General features: G+C 33.4%; 1 protein-coding gene across 1 annotated transcript in view; it reads left to right on the top strand.

Annotated features, from left to right (window-relative positions):
* The window catches only part of LOC111503605 (cytoplasmic aconitate hydratase), a 78742-nt gene that overhangs the window by 49972 nt on the left and 1527 nt on the right, over nt 1-27243 (top strand). Inside the window, exons 11-14 of the mRNA XM_023157955.2 lie at nt 5782-6138; nt 15512-15737; nt 17816-17981; nt 22664-22786. Coding sequence (XP_023013723.2) covers nt 5782-6138; nt 15512-15737; nt 17816-17981; nt 22664-22786 — 872 coding nt within the window. The remainder of the gene's footprint in view (nt 1-5781; nt 6139-15511; nt 15738-17815; nt 17982-22663; nt 22787-27243) is intronic.

Below are 27243 nucleotides of genomic sequence, written 5' to 3' on the forward strand. Positions count from 1 at the left end.
CTATACAACTACTGCACATCTTGAGGGAGGGGCTAGTGTATTCAGTCGCAGACCCAGGATAGAGATATCAACTTACCTAGGAACCTATGCGGAGAGATTGGAAGAATCCAACTTCATACACAAGTCGATAAAAATATTCTTGGACAGTCAAGCGGCGTTGGAAGCTCTTGGCACCTACCGAGCAATGTCTAAATTGGTAGAAAATTGCTAAAAACGACTATCCTCAAAAGGAAGACTCAACAGATTGTCTCTGGTCTGGATTCTTGGCCAGGAAGGCAATGAAACTGCAGACTTCCTTGCAATGAAGGGTACTGCAAGCAGCTTCATCGGCCCAGAACATGTCAATGGCATCGCTTTAGGCTTTGCGAAACAAAGATTAAACACCTGGTTGGTAAGAAGATTTATTGACTTCTGGCAGAATCATCCAGGATTGGCTCTCTCCAAGGCGTTTATTCACCCTTCGAAGCTCAATACCAAACAGTTGTTGGACTACAGTAAGCACGAACTATGATGTCTTACAGGCAGAGGCGGCCTTAGGGGGTGGCGAACGGAGCAATTGCCCGGGGCCTCGCTCTTGGAGGGGCCTCGCGCAGCATTGTACTCGCGACGTTTCTCGTGTTGAGCAACTTTCAATTATAAGATTTTTTAATACAAATACAGCTGAAATTGAAGAACATTTTATTGGTTTCTTAGCCGTCGAAAAACCTACAGCTGAGAGTTTGACTAACTATATAATCACAGAATTAGAACAGTTAGGTATATCATTGAAAAACTGCAGAGGCCAAGGATATGATAATGGTGCCAATATGCGTGGTGAGAAAAGTGAGGTCCAAAAACGTATTCTTGAAATTATCCCACTTGCTTATTTTTTACCTTGTGGGAGTCATAGCTGGAATCTCATCCTAGGAGATGCAGCATCGTCTTGTGTCCAAGCAAAATATTTTTTTGGTTTGCTACAAAGGTTGTACACTTTGTTTGCCGGCTCAAGTCAGAGGTGAGCTATTTTAAATGTTCATGTGAAATAGTTATCGCTAAAACCACTTTCTGAAACTAGATGGGAGTGCAGGGTAGCATCCGTGAAGGCCGTTAAATACCAACTAAGTGATATATGTGATATTTTAAAGGAATTATCAGAAAATACAACAGATAGTCAGTTGGTCAGTGAATCCCATTCTATAGAAAAGGAAATAACTACCTACGAATTTGTAGTTTCACTTGTCATATGGTATGACATTCTTACAAAGATAAATGAGAATGAGAAATGAGCTGCCCACACTACAAACAGTTCTGGAGACACTTAGCGATCATGAATTGGTCCCAAAAATGGGTAAAGAAACTTTTAGGAAACTTGTACACGAAATGAAATTTACGTACGGAAAAGTTGACAGGGAAAGCATTCTCATTGAACGTCAAGAAATAATAGCATGGAGAAGAAACTATCTAAGAAAAATTGACGAATTTCGGAAACTCAAAAAAAAATTGTACTTCATGGACGAGACATGGGTTAACCAAGGACATACGGTCAAAAAAGTATGGCAGGATGGTAATATAACAAGTGCACGACAAGCCTTTAATGAAGGTTTGTCAGTTGGGTTAAAACAGCCATCTGGAAAAGGTAGTCGTCTGATAGTTACGCATATAGGAAGCGACAGTGGATTTTTACCAAATGGTGAATTAATATTTAAATCTAAGAAAACAGGCGACTATCATGAAGAGATGAATGCGGAGGTGTTTAAAAAATGGTTTGAAAGCATCATTCAACTTGTGGAACCTGGGTCTGTCATCGTCATGGACAATACCCCATACCATAGTCGACATTTAGAACCATTACCGAAACAGTCATGGAAAAAAGCAGCAATTCAAGAATGGTTATTTATTAAGAACATCTAATATAACAAAGATAGTTTAAAGGCAGAACTGCTTCAGCTAACAAAATTACACACAGACAAATATAAAAAATTCGCAGTGGATGAAATGGCGTCAAGTCGTGGAATTACAGTTTTAAGGTTACCACCATACCACTGCGAATTAAACCCAATAGAATTAATATGGGCGCAAGTAAAAGGATATGTGGCACGAGAAAACAGAACATTTAAATTAGTGGACGTGCAACATCACCTACAAGAAGCTATTCGAACTGTTTCTGCAGAAGACTGGAAGAAATGCATGCAGCATGTTTTAAAAGAGGAGCAAAAAATGTGGGACGTAGACAACCGTATTGAACACAATATTGAACCAATCATAATTCACTTTGATGATAGCGGTAGCAACAGTGACGAATCTGAGGTTGAAGATTAGACGAAAATTTGTTCATTTACATTTATATTATATTCTATTATCAAAAATTTGTAATTTGTATTTTCTAGTACCCCTGACGATGAGTTTAAGTTACTCGAAAGCTTGAGAATAGTTATAAAGAGTTCACTTATCAATTGCTGCAACCCATATATATATATATATATATATATATATATATATATATATATATATATATATATATATATATATATATTAATTTATTTGGTACCTACTATAATTATCACGATTATTACTCCGTTTTCATAAGGCCCACCTAATGACTACAACGATTAGGTAAATTACGATATTGCAAAGTTTTAATGAAATAAACAAAAAATGTCTATGAATATTTTAACTAATTGTACTAAGAATTTTTCTTTCATTCTTAACCCTCTCAAAAATTAAGAAGCACGCCCCCGATTTGCTGTCAACTGGGCTTACTTCTACTCTCAATCATTATTGGTTTTAGTATAAGTATGTTTATTCACGTATATGAAGAAAACGACGACATTATCTCGATGCTGAAATACATAATAGCAAAAAAAATTAACCGAAGTTTACCCGACTATCGAAATAGTCCTGAGAATTATTGCCACCACACCTGTAACAGTTGCGTCTGCTGAAAGGAGTTTTTCGAGGCTTAAAATTATCAAAACATATTTGAGGAAGTCGATGACACAAGAACGGCTTTCAGCCCTTGCTATTCTTTCAATCGAAAATGACGTAGGTCATTCGTTAGATTATTGTGCTTTAATTAAAGATTTCAGTCTTAGGAGAAGCCGCAAACATCAATTTTAATTTCTGTATTTATTAAGAATGGTAAGGACGCCGAGCGAGATTCAAATCGGACATAACCTTGAAATTTATCGAAACAAATAGGAGCGGACCTTATTTCCCTCAAACGATCGCGAGAAGACGTACTGACCGATTCGTCAATTGATGTTTATGAGTAGGAGAGAGAGAGACGGAGCACTAGAACGCCCAACACTTCTTACATAGAATCGCATTTGCTGCAAACAAAGTTTGGCAATGTGGCATAAGGAGAACGGTATTTAAATTTCATTCATAACATTTCAGGTAGGAACTAGGAAGGGCGATTTGAAAAAAATTTGAGAAGATCAATGAATTTGCGTAAAAAAAGTCCCGACTTCCGAAACTGTATCTCGATTATTTATAATTTTTACAGAGCCCTGAAAATAGAGCCAAAAGCGGGTAGTCTGGCTTTCGCGCGCCTTTCGTCACTCTGACATAAAAACAAAAAAAATGATTTAAATATATTAAATGTAAATATTAAGGAATGAAAAAATTCATGTAATGTTGGGATACATCAATAAACAATAATCCGCAGTCAAAAAATTTTTATCCCAATTTTAACGTTAATTATAAATTTGTTAATTAATAACTTTTTCTGAATTGAAAGTTAATATTGTTGCTAAAAAGGGCGTTTGTTAATTAACAATCGTTTTTTTCAACTAAATATTGAAATTAAGGAACAGTTTTTTTTTTAATCATAAATTCTATTGTTCTTTAAGAGTTCGAAAAACCTTTTTTTATCCTTTTTTAATTGTTTATTTGAAAAAAATTGTTATAAACATTTTTTTATTTATTCTATTTTTTATAAAACTTTTAATATTGTGATATTAAAAAAAAACATATTTAATTTTATTATAGAACAAAGTATTGAAAAAAAATGTTTATAACAATTTTTTTAAATAAACAAATAAAAAAGAATTTAAAAAAAAGTTTTTTTCGAAACCTTAAAGAACAATAGAACTTATGATTAAAAAAACCGGTTCCTTAATTTCAATATTTAGTTTCTATTAATATAATGCAAAAAAAAATTCGAATTGCTTATAAACAATGTATTTGTTTATAATAAATTTATTAACAATAGCTGTAAAAAATTTTAAAAAAATATTAATTAGTTTTTAGCCATGAGATATTGAAACAATAAAAAAAAATTGTAATGTATTTTTTATAAAATTATAATTTTCAATTGTTAATAAAAAATAGAAAATGCCAATTTTTTTATTTTGGCAACAGTAATCTATTTTTTTGCCTATTAAGGATAACTTCACCAAAGGAAAAAAATGCCAGGCTTTTTGTTTAATAATTATAGGGGTTTATATATTAACTTTCAATTCAGAAAAAGTTATTAATTAACAAATTTATAATTAACGTTAAAATTGGGATAAAAATTTTTTGCCTGCGGATTATTATTTATTGATGTATCCCAACATTACATGAATTTTTTCATTCCTTAATATTTACATTTAATATGTTTAAATAATTTTGTTTCTATGTCAGAGTGACGAAAGGCGTGGAAACCAGACTACCCGCTTTTGGCTCTATTTTCAGGGCTCTGTAAAAATTATAAATAATCGAGATACAGTTTCGGGAGTTGGGACTTTTACGCAAATTCATTGATCTTTTCAAATCTTTTTTCAAATTTCCAAAATTTTGAAAATTTTCCGAGATATTAAGAAAAAAGTAAAGCCCCATTTTTTTTTTCACTTAATTGTTTATAACTTTTGTAATTTTCATCGGCGCGTTTTCGGACCTTTCCTTAAACTTTCTAGGCAAAAATACGAATCGAATGACACCTTGGTCGTAATTTTTGGACATGTGAACTAGACTACTACTTGATAAGCTAATGAGTTATTTAAGATCGAATATTCCTAATCCCATCGATCTACCTGCTTTAGAATTCTCATTCCTTCGACCTCATTCCACTACAGAGTTACTACGACCCTGCTGAAAAGGCAAAAGTAAACAAACCGTACAAATTCCAGTGTGATGTTGCCAACGCTATTTCATACGATTTTCAGCTTAGGATTCTATCGGGGGGCAGCACCTTCCGATAAGTAATTTCAAAATACTTTAATTTCAATTTGCCGGCCAAATGAAACATTATATGGAAAAATGTTTTCAGCAAAATGTGTCTATTTTTGGATGTAGAATCCCGCTGAGTCAATATTTTTTTCATAAAGTTCCATATTAACGTTTCAAATTTTTTTTTTCGCGAATATGAAACATTCATTAACTCAGCGGGATTCTCTGTACATATAGGAAAGCTCTTTCCTTATAATTTTTTTTTGCCAAAATCCATCATTTTCTCGTAGAATTCTAAATTAGATTTCAGAATGACGCGCTCACTCCTTGCGACTCTTAATTTGAAAATCTTTCTGACCTGAAATACCACTCATCATAAAAACTAATCGGGTTCGTTAAGAAGCTGGGTTTATGTGGTCGAGTGTGAATAGGTATGAGCCACAATAAACCCTTGCGGGTTGTGGTGGAGGGTCGAATAAACCCACCCACCCACTTTGGACCTAACCTAACCTAGGCTGGACGATTTCCATACGAGTAACTGTCAATGGGAATTAAAGATTCATTATTATTATTAATGTCCCTTCTGTCATTTCAAAATATTGTACTTCATTAATCTCAAAAGAAGTATTTACAAAACAAATTTTTCGACAGGTTATGGTTGCATGACTTGTATCGGCAATAGTGGAGGAATCGATGAAAATATCGTGTGTGCCATTGAAGAAAATGACTTGATTTGCTGCGGTGTTCTTTCCGGAAATAGGAATTTCGAAGGGCGTATACATCCCAACACACGCGCCAACTATTTAGCGAGCCCCCTGTTGGTTATAGCGTACGCGATAGCTGGTAGAGTTGATATTGACTTCCAGACAGAACCTTTGGGGGAAAAGAAGGATGGATCCCCGATATTTTTGAGAGATATTTGGCCGACGAGAAAAGAAATACAGGCAGTCGAACAACAGTACGTGATTCCAGCCATGTTCAAAGAAGTATATGAAAAGATCGAATCGGGTATGTTATTTATTAGTTAGTAGTAAGTAGTTAGTAGTTAAGTATCTATAAATATGTTGAAATGTTGTTCATCCTTTACCCCTTATCTAAGTGTAATCCGACAACATATCAAATATTTTTAAGAGAGACCCAATCAAAACTCATCAAAGGACAAAATATCCTTAGAATAGTCCCTCAATTTTTGCCGCATATTTAATAAACACCCTGTAAAATTATTTCGTGATAAAACATATTTTTTTTGAACAACTGTCATTAAAAGTTGCACATTTTTATTGGTTTTCAAGAGTATTAAAAGATGATGTTTACAAAGTTGTATTGAAAATATTTTTAAAACCAGTGTCAAAACTGTTTTTCGACCAAATAGCAATAAACGCAATATAATTATTCAATTTTCAAGTAAATTTTATTTTGAACCATAGATATAGATACAATTAAGTTATGTTACAAATGTATTGTATACATTGATTACACTATTATTATTATTTATGTACATTTATATGAAAAGCACAATTAGAACAACTGCTGATATTAATTCCTTGTGATGTTGAAGGGCCTTGTAATATATTTGAACTAACTGAGTTGACAATTTCATGGGCATTAACATTCAATTCTTGAAGTAAAGAGGACGATGCTGTAACACTAGAGCTACCCGTTGGGATTATTCTTTCAACAATAACCTTTTTATAAGAAATAGATTGATCGATGTAACCCTCAGCTATTGTTGTAGACTTCCATCCTCCATGCTTCTTAATATCCGTTATATGTGCTCCGATTCTGCTAGCAAAGAAGCAAAATACCTTCAGAAACAGTGACCTGTATATTTCTTTGGTTCCGGGAGGTTCAGAAACTCAGCAATGGTAGAGGACATTTTCCCAAACGTGTTTATACCAACTGGGTTGGCACTGCATTTATAATTTGAGTATTTCATAAAAAAAACCTTGATGATTGATAACAGATGGGCGTAATGCAACGTATTTATTGAAATAGTCAATGTTTCTGTCCAACAATGCAAAAAGAACGACCTATTTTCGTTTTTGTATTTGGAATTTGAACAATCAATGATTTATCCAATAACTTAAGGCTCCATATATGCCGAAAATAGTAGCAACTTTCATCATAAAATATTTTTCATCTGGAGCCTCACTTATAAACCTCTGGACCGGTTCAAACATAAGAGTTTTTGATTTTTTGGGCCTATAACTTCCACTTTTCCGCTTTAAGAATGCTATTACCTTGAAATATATGCTTGTATTAAGACCATTTTTATTTATTATTACTCTTTATTAACAAATAATGCTCTTCATAGCACAGTCAGTCACTTATAAAATACAAAACAATAAAAAATATACAGTGTGACCCATTTTTAATGGAAACACCCCCCTAAAATTTGAAGTTGTAAATCAATTTTAATTTTTTTTTTGAAATGTCAAGTACTAAAAGGTCTACCTTGGGACAAAATTTGAAATGTTTTATTAAAGTTTCAGGGCATACTACGATATTTTTTCTTAGTCGAAAATCGAGATTTTTTATTAGCGATTTTTTATTGAAAAAATCACTACGCCACTGGATTCAGTGCCTCTAAACAGGTGTGACCAAAATTTCATGAAAAAATATTCATTATTAACAAAGTTATGACAACTCAAAAATTCGAAAACTCACACAGCTAACAGTCACAATATATCATTTTTTTTATGATTTCAACAATAAAGTGCCGCCAGATGAAAAAAAAACAAATAGCGTAAATATTTTTGATGAAAATAACGGAAATACATTCAAGTTTTCACGCAAATTAACTAAAACTAAGACCTAATATTTCAATTTAAATCTTAGTTGCCATGGAAATGATATTACAGTTTGACACTTGTGAAAGATTTAAGTGTACTATTGTCAACAATATTCACCTTACAGTTCTTCGAATTATTTTGTGTCATGGCTGCAAGATTGAGCGTAAGAGAGAAAATTGAAATTGTACGCCTTTTGGGAGATGACGTTAGAAGTGCTAGAGAGGTTTGTAGAGTATTTAATGAGAGACATCCAGATCGTTCTCGTATTAGCTGCGGTACGGTAAATAAAATAAATAAAATATTCAATGAAACTGGTGCAGTATCAAAAATGATGTTAAAAAGTATTCCTGTACAAAGACTAAACAGGAATGACAGGAATGATCAAATCATTTTAGATTATTTCGGAAATAATCCTAATGCCAGTATAAGGAATGCCACTTTAGATTTGAATATTCCACAAGAAACTATTCGGAGCTGTCTCAAGGGGAAGAATATTAAACCATTCAAGCCAAAATTTTTACACACACTTCAAGAAGGCGACGAAGCAAGACGCCTGGAATATTGTATATGGGCCCAAGGGGAATATTTAAACAATAGAAATTTCCTAAAAAATATTTTATATACCGACGAAGCCACTTTCACTACAAATGTGGAGTAGTGTCATCACAGAATTGTCGCTATTGGGCAGCGGATAATCCTAACTGGGTAATAAACTGTAAAAGCCAGTCTTCCCAAAAAATCAACATCTGGTGTGGGATATTGAACGAAAGAATTATTGCTACTTTCTTTTTTGAGGAAAACATTAATGTGCAGAGATTTCTAGAATTTTTAAACACAGAGTTTTGGGATGCTATTCACGAGCTGCCAATCAATGAACGATCAAATTTAATTGTCCAGTTAGAAGGGTGTTCAGTTCATTATGCCAGAGCTGTGAGGCAATGCCTTAACGAACATTTTCCAAACCGATGGATAGGCCGTGGTAGTCCGTTTATAGAGTGGCCACCCAGATCTCCAGACCTCACAGTTTTGGACTTTTTTCTCTGGGGACTTCTCACACAAAAGGTTTACAAAAACCGCTCAAGAGATAGAAGTGAACTTTGTGCAAGAATTCGACAGGTATGTGCAGATATTAGCCCTCAAGAACTAAGTAACGTAATCAGAAACATTCGTAAGCGCTACGACACATGTATCAAAATACGTGGTGGATTAGTAGAGGCTACTAGAATATGAGTTAGAATTAATTGTTGCACTGAATCGAAACATTTCAATAATTAGTTATCAGTTACGTTTATTAAAATGTTTTGCTTCATTGTTAGTTGAATTGTGTGAATGTAATTCCGTTATTTTCATTAAAAATATTTACGCTATTTGTTTTTTCTTTTTTTCATCTGGCGGCACTTTATTGTTGAAATCATAAAAAAATGATATATTGTTACTGTTAGCTGTGTGAGTTTTCGAATTTTTGAGTTGTCATAACTTTGTTAATAATGAATATTTTTTCAGGAAATTTTGGTCACACCTATTTCGAGGCACTCTGAATCCAGTGGAGTAGTAATTTTTTCAATAAAAAAATTGCTAATAAAAAAACCCGATTTTCGACTAAGAAAAAATATCGTAGTATGTCCTGAAACTTTAATTAACATTTCAAATTTTGTCCCAAAGTAGACCTTTTAAAAAAAAAAATATTAAAATCGGTTTACAACTTCAAATTTTAGGGGGGTTTCCATTAAAAATGGGTCACACTGTATATAAAATTAGAGACAAGTCACATTTTAAAAACAAGCAACTAGAAAACAAGACGAATTATTGATGACAATTATTTGAAATATATTCACTACATTTTCTTTTGAATGAATTTAATGAATCACAGCTTTTTATATGACTTGGCAAATTATTAAATGCAATCAGACCAGAACTATACAACGAGTCACAACCTATATGTTCTCTGTTGACATAAAAATTTCCTATTCTATTTCTAGTGGAGTGTGTATGATAACTTTTATTTTATTCGTGAAATTGCTCAACTTACTATGCTCGTTTCGCGAACTTTTTCACTCACAAAATAAAACCTTACTTTCAACACTTACCTATATCATAAAAAGCTATAATGTGCAATTCCATTTGATAGTTTGCAAAACCGCGACACGTTTCGCTTTACAATAGCATCTTCAGTCGTCACAATACTGTCTAAATAAATTCTGTGTCATGCTTTTATAGTATTTGAATCCTAATGACTATTACTACCTGACAAATTTCTATATGATAAATTCCCTCATTGCAAACCAAATTCAATAAAGGGGAACAATTCAAATCTATTTGATCATTGAGCACTAATCCTGAATTTTTAAATCTGATTATTTTAACAATCTGAAGAATAATCAAAGCTAAATAATAGATAATCCAGCTGAGGTGTAATGAAGAATAAACGCAAAAGTTCCCTGTGAAAGTGTTCAATGTAAACCACTGAAGAGTCCAATTAGTCAGTAATATTCATAAATTTTTCCTACAAATTGAATATTTACCAAAGTGCAGAAGTGCGACATATTTTTATTATTTGCTTCTTGGAAATTACCACTTTGAATCTGTAAATTTCGACCTTTATCTGGAAATTATGACTTTAATCTGGTAATTTCAAAATTACGAGATTAAACCTTTTTTTTTAGGTTCAGTTAATGGATCAGGAGCTGGAGAGTTGAGAAGCTCTCGTTCCTGATCTAAATTTACAAGGAGGTCAGCTGGAGTCGTAAGCTTGACATCCATCTCCTCTATAGAGTCAGCGTCAAAAAAAAATTTTTAAGTTTACTCTGTCCATAAAAGTCCCACGAGTAACTAGGGAAAGAAGGTCAATCACGGCAGAGCCCCGCATTATCGTGACAAGGCGATGCTACGACGAGAGGGCGCCCGGTATCTCGAAGGGTCGCTAAAGACAGGTGATAGGCTCAGTGTCATTCAGTTAGGGAATCACAGAACCACAAGTGATTCTGTCATTCCCGTATCCAGCGGGGCTACGTGGAAACAGGCATCCGATGGCCAGTTTGCTCAACCTCCACATCCCAAGCCAGTGCACTCGCCAAAAACTACATGCACAGTGGTTCAGGCGGAGAAAGATGAACAAGGACAGCTAGCCCACCTTATACAGGCTGATTCACGGTGGATGGCACATTAGACGTTTCTGGTGAACCAGACAACGGATCACTTTGAAAATTTAATGGAGGGCATATTCGGACATTCTCTAGCCAACTAAAATATTTTCGACAATGCGGTGTTGCCGCTTTTATTAGAAAGCAGTAGCAACTTTGATTTTTCAAATGGAACACTCTGTATATAATATTATTTTTGGAATCTCCAACAATTGCCCGACAACTTTTCTTGATATTTCCCTATACCTATCTGTTACCGTTTTCGAAATAAAAATTAATTTCAATTTTTTTCTTCGAAAATCATGACTTCTAAAAATGCCGATATCTTTTAGTTAAGAAGTACTATGATATCGAAATTTGGTTTGGAGTTAGGTGATACTTGGACACTTCCCACACGTCAGCCTAATCTCCGTTACTTCAATACAGGGTGGTAAAAAAATATAGTTTTTTCGTTTGCTTGAAAAAGTTGCTGAAATTTGATTATTTTAAATGGAACACCCTGTATATTATTGAAAATTCGGAAAGCTGCTGGAACTTGCTTTCTTTCTATGTATATCATACCTATACCTAACTAGTCAAGTTTCGGACTTATGAACATTTATTTGTGAAAATGTCCCTTCAGAATAGTATTTCCATTCGGTATTTGGTAAGCAGGCCATGATTACTATTTGACAGTAGCGTTGTGACATTCTCCTAATAATATCGACATTTTCGTCACTTCAGAAGTTGCAAATACCTTCAAAACGATGGAACAAAACTATTCAAACGAAGTTCTTATGAATTTGTTTATTATTTTTGGACAGTGTGACAAAATTATCAGCAGAACATGTAGAAAGTTCAATGAAATGTATCCGAATCTACCGCCAATGAACCTCAAGAAATTTATACGAATTCAGAACAATTTCAATATTGTTCTGAATTCGTATTTTACACTTATTCACTGAATAAGTGTAAAACATTTGAGGAGGTGATTCCAGATCGAAAAAAAGATAGGATCTTTCATATAAAGAAACTTCATTGGAGCATCCCTTGTTAAGATACAACCTTTTAAAGGGGGTACATAAAATTTGTTTAACAATTTTTTTCACAAGCACTGAAAAAGTTACAATATTGAAATTAACCTGACGTTTTGTACTACCAAAAAGGACACTCAGCCAGTAATTTATTTGGTTTACCCCATGGTTGTGAGGGGTGGAAAACGCAACCTCTAAAATTTATTTCCAATGTAACTTTTTGTCTTATTATTTGTTCACTATTTAAAAATTTATTTGCGATAGGCTGTTTCATTCTAAACAAAAAATGTTTCTTGGGTTTTTTGCCCAAAATAAACCAGTTCGCAGCAAAAATTATTTTAAGAACAACTACATATATATATTGTCATAAATGCGAACTGGATTTGTTGTTATTTTGTAGTTAGTACTTGTATTAAACGATTAAAGGGTAATAAACAAAACTATTTTATTGATAATAAAACACACAACATGTAGAAATCATAGTAAATGTTCAATATGCCTACCTTCAGACATTACGCATGCGTCTAGACGTCGGCGCATTGAGCCACGTATTCGCTTAAATATTCCTGGAGTCTCTCTGATTACCCTGCACGCTTCGATGATGCGGTTTCTTAAGTCCTCTACATCGCGAACAGGAGTACGATAAACCAAATGCTGTAAATGGCCCCAAATAGAGAAATCGAGAGGATTGAGATCCGGGGATCGAGCGGGCCAGTCCTGTGGTCCTCCTTGACCTATCCACTGATTTGCATATGTTTCGGTTAAATGCTGACGTGCTACTTGACTAAAATGGGCGGGAGCCCCATCATGCATATAAAAACATATCCCTTCTGACGCCCAAAGGAACTTCCTCCAGCAGTACTGAATGCACTTTTCTTAAAAATTGAATGTATGCCTCACCATTTAATCAAGGAGGTAGAAAATGAGGCCCAATCAAATCATCCCCAATAACTCCGAGCCACACGTTAAGAGAAAACTGTTCTTGATGGTTAGTTTCGACAATAGCGTGAGGGTTTTCATCAGCTCATATGTGGTAATTATGAAAATTAATAATCTTGTCCCGTGAAAAACTACATTCGTCTGTGAATTCTATCGTCTTCAGAAAGTCACAATTTCTTCTAATCATTTCCAGCATCCAATTGCAAAATTCAAGACGGTTTGGAAAGTCTCACGGTACCAGTGCCTGTACTCGTTGCAGATGATAAGGGTATAAGAGTTGTTCCTTTAAAATTCGAAACACCTTCATATAATCAACATTTAGCTGGAAAGCAATCTTTCTAGTACTGGTAGTAGGTTGTTCTTCAATCAAATTAAGTACTTCTTCCTCAAGCTGTGGTGTTCGTACTTCTCGATGGCGACCACAATCCTGCGTTCTTTTGTCGAATGAACCTTATTCTCGTAATCGTTGATGAAGTCGAGCAAATATTCTATGTGAAGGATGCTGCCGCTGAGGATACATTTAAGCATATCTTCTAGAAGCTTCTAACCCATTCCCCTGCGACAGACCGTAAACGTAATGCATATCAGCCATTTCCTCATTTGTGTATGCCATTTTAGTAAAAAGTGAATTATTAAAGTAACAAATTAAGAACAGTAAAACAACACACAATTAGTATTAATTCAATTTCGATAATTCACAAACTGACAGCGTCATACCAATTTAATTGTCACTATCGCTAATGGCGACCTACTAGATAGATTAGTTTCGTATTTTCGCGTTTATGACGATGTATCTCTGTAGTTGTTCGTAAAATAATTTTTTGCTGCGAACTGGTTTATTTTGGGCAAAAAACCCAATAGACATTTTTTGTTTAGAATGAAACATGCTATCGGAAATAAATTTTAAAATGGTTAACAAATAATAAGACAAAAAATTACATTGGAAATACATTTTAGGGGTTGCGTTTTCCACCCCTTACAACCAAGGGGTAAACCAAATTAATTACTGGCTGAGTGTCTTTTTGGTAGAACAAAACGTCAGGTTAATTTCAATATTGTAACTTTTTCAGTGCTTGAGAAAAAAAATGTTATACAAATTTTATGTACCCCCTTTAAGGGGCTGTATCTTAACAAGGAATTCTCCAATGAAATTTCTTTATATGAAAGATCCTATCTTTTTTTCGATGAGGAATCACCTTAAATGTTTTACACTTATTTAGTTACACCCTGTATATCTTTTCAAAAATCAGGTTCAACTCATTGACCTACTGTGAAGGATCTGCTGATTATTATTAATAATAATTATTTGATATTTTTCATTCTTGGTATTCTATATTGTTTACTCGTTATGCACTGTTTGGCACCTTTGGTGTAGTAATGAATATTACTGGAGTGTCGAGGTCTTAAGAATAACGGTTTGGTGTTGGGATAAAACTCCAGTCATAATCATTCTATTATGTTTTTACCCGTGGGTTGACCAATAATTGACTACACTTGATAATCAAACTTAACTTTATTTCACTTCAAATACAACAAACACTTCAACTATTATTTGAATGTCTATCGCTTTATTAAATCACTTCGCGTACCGCACTGTAACGTCCATTTGACTGTCTCGATATGCTCGCGGCTAGCGTTTTTATATTGTAATCGAATGCGGTAGAAATTTCGCCGAAGTTCCGTTGAAATCGGTAGCATTATTCTCGCTGCTTCTAGAGTGGCGGGGAATCATCGTACATTCGCGCGCTCTTAGTTACGTCACGTTTGGTTTATGGTTGCCAATGGCGGTCGGCGTTATTTTCTTTTAGGCATAATATACAACACTATATCATTGTTCAATTGTTCATTTTTCTCTCACACTATTTATATGTTTATTGTAAAATGTAGGCAGCCTAATAACATTACGCTTTCATTGAATAACTCAAAATATGAAGCTTGTAGTTTCATCTATGAAAAAATAAAAAAATATAAGACTTCTTAAGTGAAACGCACTGTATATAATTACTAGCAAGAATTTGTTTAGTATAGAACACACCTGAAGAAGCTATGGTATGGTGAAATATGTGTTGTGTTTTTGTGAACTGTTTAATGAAAATCTCACAATACATGTTAACTTTTGTATTACAGGAAATTCATCAGCAATATTTAATGTATATTTTTAACGGAAAACTTTGTGGGTATCGTTTAACTTTTGCTTTGTATTGATTTCTATTCATCTTGGAATAACCCCTTCACCAGTTCCGACTAATTTTTCAAATTAAACAATTTTGGCTTTCAAGAAAAAATGAGGCGCAGTAAAAAAGAAACTGAAAATGAGTTTTTCAATTCAATTGTAACTTTCTTCTTCAGTGCAAATACATTTCCTACATATTTTAGAAAATTCATGCACTTCAGGCTTTTCATAACTTTCGGACTCGCTGTAATTAATTTAACGAATTTATATTTGAGAAATTCTGAATGAAACATAAGCAATTTTTCATCATACATCATACATCAGGATCACCGAAATGGCAACAACTCAAGGCTCCGATTGGTCAACTCTATCCATGGTCAAAGTTGTCTACTTATATAAAGAAACCACCCTATTTTGATGGAATGACCAAAGATGTAACTGCAGCAAGGCCATTGGTTGATGCCAGAGTACTTTTGATGCTTGGTGATTCTGTAACAACAGATCACATCAGTCCTGCTGGATCCATTGGAAGAACAAGCCCAGCAGCACGGTAAATATACAAATAATTCAACTCGATGTTCACCGTCTTATTTCAAAACGTGTTCTGACAATTTTGATCCTTTGTTTGAGGGTGATTGACAATGTTTCGAGGTGCATTTCATTAGTTCGAACTTCCATTGTCTAATACGATATAAATTGATTCGAAATCGCTGAAAAAATATCTATGAATTAAAAAAGGTTAGCTGAAAAATAACAATTTTATCAAGCGAAAAATTTAAATTACAATTTCATTGTACAATTTCATTAAAATTGCAATTTCATTGTACAATTTCATTGAAATTACAATTTCATTGTACAATTTAATTGTAATTTCAGTTTTTTCGCTTGATATAATTGTTATTTTTTTAGCTGATCTTTTTGAATCCCTACAGATTTTTTCAGTGATTTCAAATCAATTTATATCATATTAGACAATGGAAGTCCGAACTAATGAAATGCAATTTTGATCCTTTTAATTATTTGATGCGGATAAATTCTTGATGATCATTTGCACACGCTTTTAATGTTTTTTGAAGATTCACCAAATAACATTCACCACAAGAACAAGGTATCTTATAAAAATGTAATTTTGTTGTTCTTTCTTCTATGTTCTGGGTTTTGTATTTATCAGTATAGATATCAATGTATTTGTTGTTTTGTAAGAAGTTCTAATATATCTGATAAAAATGAAAACAACAATGAAAATTAATTGGCGCTCCGGGGCGACTTCATTGATTCCAGTGGCGCATTTGCTTTTTCAGCTGCAGGAAAACCCGGAAAAACCTGCAGCACCACATCATCTGAAGATCTTGATCTGCCAATATCCTCCCCCTCATAAAACAAAATGTAGGGTGTCTCCAGAGACTCCAATAAATTCAGTATATCGCCAGAACACTTCGTGACACGACTATCGTCAAACTTAAACCAGACCGTTTCGTCTTTGATCAATGCATAATAATAACCAAATTCAATGCCAGAACCACAGTGAACAATGACTGCATGAAGACTATAACAGTGGTCTGCTAGATCTATTTCGAACCTTCGTAAGAGTTTGGTGTTTGGAGGTTGAGTCATGTTTGAAAATCATCAGTGTTATTATTAGATTGACTGGTGCCTCAGATATACTTGTTTCCTTATAACAGTCAGTTAGTTTGGCGCATGTTTGGCAATACAGTCGATCATCACCTGTAAAAAAATTCCATTTTCAGATGATTTAACAATAAACTGCATGGACTGGTTATTAGTCATATTAGGAAACGCTAGATAGAGTTCCAGACTGTACGGAATCATTCAATCCAGAGCGGTCAGGAGTATTGATTTTGCTATTGTTTTGCTGACGAAGAGTATTCAACACGCACCCCAAGAATTCGGAACAATCCTCTTGTTGTCCTAACGCGTATCTGGTGGACTTCAAAAACTCCAGGAAATCGGTTGGAGGGAAAGATGATACATTCTTATGAAACTGCAGCTGCACGAATAGGTGTTTGAGTTTGATGAATAAGTAGGGAACATTCCCGTTCTCGTTCATCATTAAAACCTCGTTCTTGAAATTCTTCGTCATGAACAACACTTGTCAAATGCTATTCATATAGCAAGTGTTTCCTAAATTATCGACTCTTTCAGTTGTATTGCCAATTGCATACGCAGGAAATTTTCTGTGAAGATTCCTGCACTGATGCCTGTCGGATATAATTCAACGCCCTTCGTGGTATTAGCCAGGGGAGTAGTTGTTTTCTGATAGGCGTCCATTCAACCTACTGTGTAGGTATATCCGAGACAGGAACATTAAAAGTTCATTTCTTTAGATATTCAAAGAATATTTTCAATGATATAACTTGATTATTCGTTTGTTACTTGGATTTTTAATTAGATTAGATGGATTGGAAAATAAATGAACACAAAATGTGGGAGTATTGACTCATGACAGGTTGAAATTTGATGAACATATCATGCAACTTAAGCGTAAGATATCTACCGGGTGTTAGCTTGCTTGTTACACGGTACAATGTACAAATCAGAATAATAGTTAATATGGTGTTCATTTTTGTTTTTCTTCAGTTCATCTTCTACAGGTTTTCATCATTTCAGGTATTTGGCACAAAGAGGATTAACGCCAAAGGAATTTAATTCTTATGGATCACGAAGAGGTAATGATGATGTGATGGCTAGAGGAACATTTGCTAATATCAGATTGGTCAACAAATTCTTGAATAAAGCAGGTCCTAGAACACTCTACCTGCCCACGAATGAAGAGGTGAGAATGTTTGAAAATGATTTCTTTGCATACATTTTGATAGTGTCTGTGTACATAAGAATTATGTGATTATATACAGGCCGTTTCTTTTATCACGTGGTAATATTGTTATATTCTTAACCGTGACGGATACAAAGAGGATTAAATGGGAAAAAAGGTAACAGTTATCGGGAACAATACAATAGTTGAAGAAAATTTACGTGGACTCTCGCCATTCTCGAGTTATACGGGGAAAGCCAAGAATGCTGTTTTTTTTTAATACGGACCTGTCTTCTTTATTACAAATGTTGATGAAGCAATAAACTCACAATCCAAGGGTATATCCCATTGGTCCATTGTTTCCAATCCATTTTCTTGGGAATATTGCATCTAAACGATCCCTTACTATTGCTGCATCATGGGGAGGAGTGCCGTCCTGTGGAAAATATTGCATTTCATGGCGGATATTCAGTGGCAATTCATCTAAGTACAATTTACAAAAGAGGTGATTTCAAAAACTACACCTCACGATTGATCTCCACAAACTTTATTAGAAAAATATCTCGCAACATGTTTCGCTAAGACATTAGCTTTTTCAAGTGATTTATACTTCTAGTTGTTCTTACATTAATATTTATATACTACAGGTAACCATAATTGAGACCATCTCAAAAAAATTACCTGAACCTCTACATGACATACCTGTTCAATTATGATTACCTAAAGCATATTGCCTCACATCTATATCAATAATAATTCTTTTTCGGTTTTTAAGAAAACAAGTTCAATAATGGTGATCTATTCAAATCTAGTTGGTTATTCATTAGAATGTTTGAATTTTTAAGTTTATTAATTTCCATTGCTTCCAAATGATTCAATTCCAAACTTTTATTTTCTATGTGCAAAATTTCGAACTCTTCGTTGAATATGTTGAATTTGTTTTATTATTTACATAGCTCGTATGATGTTCCTGGATTCTATTCTTAAATATCCTGCCAGTTTGACCAATATATACCTTAGAACACGTTCCACACTTTAATTTATATACTCCTGACATCCAAACTCGACAAATCATTACATGCCACGATCCGACTACGTATGTGCTATATCTTAGAATGTGTCCAGTTCGCAACAAGATAATAAATGAATCTCAATATTTCATTAGACAACAAAACATGACGTAATTTTCAACCAATACACTGCCTAGGTCTCATCAAAAGTCCTCATCCAAAATGAATTCTGAAGTATATCGTCAATTGTCAACTGAAATTATCATCACTCATTTCATTTTCCTCTTAAATAATATTTTATTGAAAGTTTCTATTCGAAGTTCTCTCTCAAACACTCTCCGCTCAACATAAAGAGTCTTTCCGATAACAAACTACACTGCCAAAACATACAGTGCTGTCAAAACTGTTCTTCGTCTAGAACTCTCCGATTTTTATGCCAAAACTTGTTAAGAACAAAGTATAAACATGGCACTGTCACTGAGGAGCTATATAGCATATCGAAACAGCGGTTCCGTTATTGGATCATAGATCTAACATTTTTAGTTGCCTGCTTCCATTGTAAGCTGCATAGTCTAGTTCACATGTACTTTTTTTGTAACATTTTTCAGCCCTCTCCAAAAATTACGACGAAGGTGTCATTCGATTCGTGTTTTTGTCTAGAAAGTTTATGGTAAGGTCCGAAAACGCGCCGATAAAAATTACAAAAGTTATAAACAATTAAGTTGAAAAAAATGGGGCTTTAGTTTTTTCTTAATATCTCGGAAAATTTTCAAAATTTTGGAAATTTGAAAAAAGATTTGAAAAGATCAATGAATTTGCGTAAAAAAAGTCCCGACTCCCGAAACTGTATCTCGATTATTTATAATTTTTACAGAGCCCTGAAAATAGAGCCAAAAGCGGGTAGTCTGGCTTCCGGGCGCCTTTCGTCACTCTGACATAAAAACAAAAAAAAATTATTTAAACATATTAATTATAAATATTAAGGAATGAAAAAATTCATGTAATGTTGCGATACATCAATAAACAATAATCCGCAGGCAAAAAATTTTTATCCCAATTTTAACGTTAATTATAAATTTGTTAATTAATAACTTTTTCTGAATTGAAAGTTAATATATAAATCCCTATAATTATTAAACTAAAACCCTGGCATTTTTTTCCTTTGGTGAAGTTATCCTTAATAGGCAAAAAAATAGATTACCGTTGCCAAAATAAAAAAATTGTTATTTTCTATTTTTTTATTGACAATTGAAAATTATAATTTTATAGAAAAAAAATTACAAAATTGTTTTTTTCTAATTTTTTATTGTTTCAATGTCTCATGGCTAAAAACTAATTAATATTTTTTTTATTTTTTACAGCTATTGTTAATAAATTTATTATAAACAAATGCATTGTTTATAAGCAATTCGAAAAAAATTTTTTGCATTATGTTAAAGGAAAAAATCATGATTTTTAGAAAAAAAATGGTTTCTTAAAAAAATTTCTTTGTTGCTAAAAATGCGATTGTTAATTAACAATCGTTTTTTGCAACTAAGTATTAAAATTAAGGAACCGTTTTTTTTTAATCATAAATTCTGTTGTTCTTCAAGATTTTGATAAAACTTTTTTTTAATTCTTTTTTTAATTGTTTTTTTATGGTATAAACAAATTATTTTTTTTAATACTTTGTTCTATAATAAAAGTAACTATGTGTTTTTTTTTATTTATTCTATTTTTTATAAAACTTAATATTGTGATACCTTGATACTTGTCTTTTTCATTCGCTCCTTCGCTTTTATAATTATAATAACTTTCAAACTATTGCAGTTATGATAAATATGCTTCAAGTCTTTTTTGTTCATTATGAATTTATTAACAATTAAAGCCTTTTACTAAAGTTGTAGTCCTATTATTTATTTAATTATTGATCGTTATTTATCAAAAAAGAAAATTTTTTAAGTCTTTCCAACATAAACTTCGTGTCAACAATAAATCATAAGGATTTTATTACTTGCACTTTTAGTAGTTGTAGGATCAGTAACATTCAATTATTGTCATATCTGTATGGAGTCTAAGAAAATTAAATGAAGCAATCAGTCATTCTGTTAATTTAATTTTAATGAGTTTACTCATTAACCTTCTTTAAATTTCCGATGCTCACAAGGAGCGAACAAAACACTACTTTTATTATAGAACAAAGTATTGAAGAAAAAAAATAATTTGTTTATAATAATTTTTTTTAAATAAACAAAAAAAAAGGAAAAAATAGTTTTTTCAAAACCTTAAAGAACAATAGAATTTATGATTTAAAAAAAACGGTTCCTTAATTTTAATATTTAGTTGCAAAAAACGATTGTTAATTAACAAACGCATTTTTTAGCAACAAAGAAATTTTTTTAAGAAACCATTTTTTTTCTCTAAAAATCATGATTTTTTTCAATTAACATAATGCAAAAAAAAATTAGAATTGCTTATAAACAATGTATTTGTTTATAATAAATTTATTAACAATAGCTGTAAAAAAATTAAAAAAAAATATTATTAATTAGTTTTTAGCCATGAGACATTGAAATAATGAAAACATTAGAAAAAAAATTTGTAATGTATTTTTTATAAAATTATAATTTTCAATTGTCAATAAAAAAATAGAAAATAACAATTTTTTTATTGTGGCAACGGTAATCTATTTTTTTGCCTATTAAGGATAACTTCACCAAAGGAAAAAAATGCCAGGGTTTTAGTTTAATAAATAGGGATTTTTATATTAACTTTCAATTCAGAAAAAGTTATTAATTAACAAATTTATAATTAACGTTAAAATTGGGATAAAAATTTTTTGCCTGCGGATTATTGTTTATTGATGTATCCCAACATTACATGAATTTTTTCATTCCTTAATATTTCCATTTAATATGTTTAAATAATTTTTTTGTTTTTATGTCAGAGTGACGAAAGGCGCGCGGAAGCCAGACTACCCGCTTTTGGCTCTATTTTCAGGGCTCTGTAAAAATTATAAATAATCGAGATACAGTTTCGAGAGTCGGGACTTTTTTTACGCAAATTCATTGATCTTTTCAAATCTTTTTTCAAATTTCCAAAATTTTGAAAATTTTCCGAGATATTAAGAAAAAACTAAAGCCCCATTTTTTTTCACTTAATTGTTTATAACTTTTGTAATTTTCATCGGCGCGTTTTCGGACCTTCGCTTAAACTTTCTAGACAAAAACACGAATCGAATGACACCTTCGTCGTAATTTTTGGACAGGGTCTGAAAAATGTCACCAAAAAGAGCTAAATCGAGTACATGTGAACCAGACTAGCAGAATGGGATAGAAATCAATTTGATCCGGTGGACAGTGTGGAAGCTTGAGTTCAAAACGGCAAGGAATAGTAACCTGTGACTTTATACAAAAATTCGATGGGGCTGAAAGGATCTGAACAAGGGGAAGTATAACACCGTTAATATCAACGATTTGTTACAACAGTTTCATGGACACTGATAACAGTTTATTGGGAAAATTATGGTTGTAATGATAAGAGTTTCACACCCTGTTATATCATAAACGTGGCCTTCTAGAATATAGAATTATGAGACACTTATTCTTGAAATTATCCGTACACCCCTACAAATATTTACATGGCATTTAGGAACACCATGAATATTGGCCTTGGTTTGAATATTTCAGAAGCAGAAATAATTTTATTTTCTAGATGGACATTTTTGACTGTGCCCAACGATACAAAGCTAATGAAACGCCCATTCTGATCATTGCTGGTAAAGATTACGGATCAGGTTCAAGCCGAGATTGGGCTGCGAAAGGGCCTTTTTTGTTGGTAAGATTTCTTTGCATTATCTTAATAGATAGAAAGTAATATGATGAGAGTACACAGGAAAAAACACCATTATCTTCAATTGTGATTAATTTTGGTGTATAAAATAATAATAATGATAATTATAATACAACTTTGTTGAGCAACGTTGGTTTGAAGGTGGTTGACAATGTTTCATGGTGTATTTCATCAATTCGGACTTCCATTGTCTAATTTAATATAAACTGATTTGAAATCCCTGAAAGAATATGTAATAAATGAAAAAGATTAGCCGAAAAATAATTTAATTAAACAAAAAACTGAAATTACAAAGAAATAACATACAAGCAACAACCGAGCTGAAAATCAAAAAATTATTATTAACAATAAATGAAAATTAGAAGATTCCAAACCAAGTTACTTCACGACGTTTCGATTGTTAGTATCCACAATCATCTTCGGGTGATAACTGGACCTATTCCTCCGAAATCCGACTATTTATAGGTCATTCGAGTGCTTTCACCTATCCCCTCTTCCCTCTCTCCGCTTCATTGGTTTAAGCGGGAGGTTACCGTTTGGCGGGAGTTGGTCGTTTTCCGCTTGATTAGAGGTTTCCATATGTTACGTATCTCTACGCTAGCTTGACTAAATGCGTTGTTGGACAACATATACGCGGCTTCCTTGAACTTTCTCCTAAACCAGTGTTTTTCCTTGTGGATGATTTCAGCTTGAGCCCACTTGATGTTATGTTGATAAGTCCAAAACATAGTCTGCTATTCCGGATTTGCTGGTTTCTCCTTGCTGTGTGTGTTTCTTGTGCTCAGCAATACGAACTTTCAAAGGTCTTTTATCCGGTAAATGCAATTCTTGGAATCGCAGTCTGCGTTTGGTGGCCCCAAGTTTTACCACAAATCCTTCAATATGTCCATAGGGACAGTCTGGCTTTGTGTAAAACTTTTTGTAAGTGAGCGTTCCACGTGAGTCTTTTATCAAGGACAATGCCAAGATATTTCACCTCCGTTCCAAATGGAATGACCTCACCATTGAGGGAAAGTAGCGTTAAATCGTCCAACTTTCTCTTCTGTTGAAGGGCATTATCACAGTTTTACTGAGGTTGACAGACATCTGCTCCCTCAGGCACCAACTGTGAACAATGTCCATCGTACTTTAGAGGATAGTAAAAGCTACCCTTCCTGACGTGAACCTTGCCAAGGTGGCCAGGGTATCTGCATAAGCTTGCAGATCTACTTCTCTTCTGTCGAGGGCATCAAGCAGAGCGACCACAGAAGGGAAGACCTACTTTGAGGGCAGCCCCTGGTGACCCTGAACCTAATAACCTCGTCTTGAAGAGTCGTAGTTGCATTTCCATTTACCAGCATGGCATAAATCCAGTTAGTTATGGTCGATTCTATCCATTTTCCAACCAACGTATTCTAAAAAAACTTTATTGTGTGAATTTCACTAGATAGTTTTACAAAAACGCAACACGTGTTTCGTCATACAATGGCTTCCTCGGGCGTGTCTTAATAACTAATTCTACACATTAAATGCTTATTAAAACCTTATTCTACAATTTGGAGTACCTGAATTTCAAGTACCTGAATTTCAAGTACCTGTTTTTTTTACCCAAGTTTGTAATGAATTTAATTACCTGAGCTTATGTTCCATTTTCCACATTTGAAAAAATATTCAGTAGCGGGGAGTTATTTAATTCTAATTGATCATTCAGTAAATTACCCGAATTCCTGAATCTATTGATTTCTAAACATTCTAGAAAATTGAGTTTCAAACTCTTCTCTTCTAAATGTAACACATCGTATTCATGATTGAACTCATGCCTTTCTGCTAAAAGGTGGTTTGCAAAACTACTTCTATGCTCTTTAATTCTTTGGGAAAATGTTCTTCTTGTTTGGCCAATATACAGTTTTGGACAAGAACCACAACTCGGCTCATATACTCCTGATCTATCCGACACCGAAGTTTTGTCTTTATTGTTTTTAATAAATTTACTTAGACTATTATTCGTTCTGAAAGCCACGTTTACGCCTTCTTTCTTCAAAAAACGGGCGATATTTCTGGTTGGTTCACCCAAATATGCCAATGTCCTATAACTGACGTTATCGCATCTTGAATATGGGTAGACCAAGTGCATGGCTTGCTTTTGAAGTTTTTTGGTAAGAATCAAATCAAATCAAATTCAGCCCTTTCTGGAACTCCCTATCATACAGTGGAATATTCAATAATCTGTGAAGCTTACTATTGAATGCAGCAACTTTATGTTGGTAAGGGTGTGTGGAGGAATTATGTACACAATGTAATGTACATTTATTAAAAACAATAAAGACAAAATTTCGTTGTTGGATAGATCAGGAGTATAGAAGTTGAGTTGTGGCTCTTGTCCAAAACTGTATATTGGCCAAACTGGAAGAACATTTTCCAAAGAATTAAAGAGCATAGAAGCAGTTTTATAAATAGAAAGACCAGTTCCACATTTGCAAATCACCTATTAGCAGAAGGACATGAGTTCAATCAGGAATACGATGTGTTACATTTAGAAGAGAAGAGTTTGAAACTCATTCTTCTAGAATGAGTTTCAAACTCGGGTAATTTACTGAATGATCAATTAGAATTAAATAACTCTCCGTTACTGAATATTTTTTCAAATGTGGGAAATGGAACTTAAGCTCAGGTAATTAAATTCATTACAAACTTAGGTAAAATATCAGGTACTTGAAATTCAGGTACCTCAAATTGTAGAATAAGGTATTTAATGTGTATACTAAAACCAATAATGATTGAGAGTAGAAGTAAGCCCAGTTGACAGCAAATCGGGGGCGTGCTTATTAATTTTTGAGAGGGTTAAGAATGAAAGAAAACTTCTTAGTACAATTAGTTAAAATATTCATACACATTTTTTATTTATTTCATTAAAACTTTGCAATATCGTAATTTACCTAATCGTTGTAGTCATTAGGTGGGCCTTATGAAAACGGAGTAATAAACTTTTTTTCACTATTGGGTTGCAGCAATTGATAAGTGAACTCTTTATAACTATTCTCAAGCTTTCGAGTAACTTAAACTCATCGTCAGGGGTACTAGAAAATACAAATTACAAATTTTTGATAATAGAATATAATATAAATGTAAATGTACAAATTTTTGTCTAATCTTCAACCTCAGATTCGTCACTGTTGCTACCGCTATCATCAAAGTGAATTATGATTGGTTCAATATTGTGTTTAATACGGTTGTCTACGTCCCACATTTTTGCTCCTCTTTTAAAACATGTTGAATGCATTTCTTCCAGTCTTCTGCAGAAACAGTTCGAATAGCTTCTTGTAGGTGATGTTGCACGTCCACTAATTTAAATGTTCTGTTTTCTCGTGCCACATATCCTTTTACTTGCGCCCAGATTAATTCTATTGGGTTTAATTCGCAGTGGTACGGTGGTAACCTTAAAACTGTAATTCCACGACTTAACGTCATTTCATCCACTGCGAATTTTTTATATTTGTCTGTGTGTAATTTTGTTAGCTGAAGTAGTTCTGCCTTTAAACTATCCTTGTTATATTGGATGTTCTTATTAATTAACCATTCTTGAATTGCTGCTTTTTTCCATGATTGTTTCGGTAGTGGTTCTAAATGTCGACTATGGTATGGGGCATTGTCCATGACGATGACAGACCCAGGTTCCACAAGTTGAATGATGCCTTCAAACCATTTTTCAAACACCTCCGCATTCATCTCTTCATGATAGTCGCCTGTTTTCTTAGATTTAAATATTAATTCAACATTTGGTAAAAATCCACTGTCGCTTCCTATATGCTTAACTATCAGATGACTACCTTTTCCAGATGGCTGTTTCAACCCAACTGACAAACCTTCAATAAAGGCTTGTCGTGCACTTGTTATATTACCATCCTGCCATACTTTTTTGACCGTATGTCCTTGGTTAACTCATGTCTCGTCCATGAAGTACAATTTTTTTTTGAGCTTCCGAAATTCGTCAATTTTTCTTAGATAGTTTCTTCTCCGTGCTATCATTTCTTGACGTTCAATGAGAATGCTTTTCCTGTCAACTTTTCCGTACGTAAATTTCATTTCGTGTAGAAGTTTCCTAAAAGTTTCTTTACCCATTTTTGGGACCAATTCATTATCGCTAAGTGCCTCCAGAACTGTTTGTAGTGTGGACAGCTCATTTCTGAAAAAGAAACTGTGAATAGTTCTGCGTATACTGGTTTTGGCTTCTTCATCAACTGTGATTTTTTTTTCGTCCGCTACTAGTTTTTGGCGTTTGTACGTCCCCATGAATTTCTGCTTCTCTTAGTATTTTGTAAATCGATGATTTTGGTACACCGGTATAATCAGAGCACATATCAACTAATTTATCTTTTGTAATTGTGGAACTTAATGATGTAGAAATGCCGGTTGGTTATTCGGAGGTACACACGTAGAATTACAGCACATATGCACAAAGTCAT

Source organism: Leptinotarsa decemlineata, unplaced genomic scaffold (genome assembly GCF_025532065.1).
Source record: "Leptinotarsa decemlineata unplaced genomic scaffold, Ldec_3_MD MMD2_tig00026374_RagTag_RagTag, whole genome shotgun sequence".
Taxonomy (NCBI): Eukaryota; Metazoa; Arthropoda; class Insecta; order Coleoptera; family Chrysomelidae; genus Leptinotarsa; species Leptinotarsa decemlineata.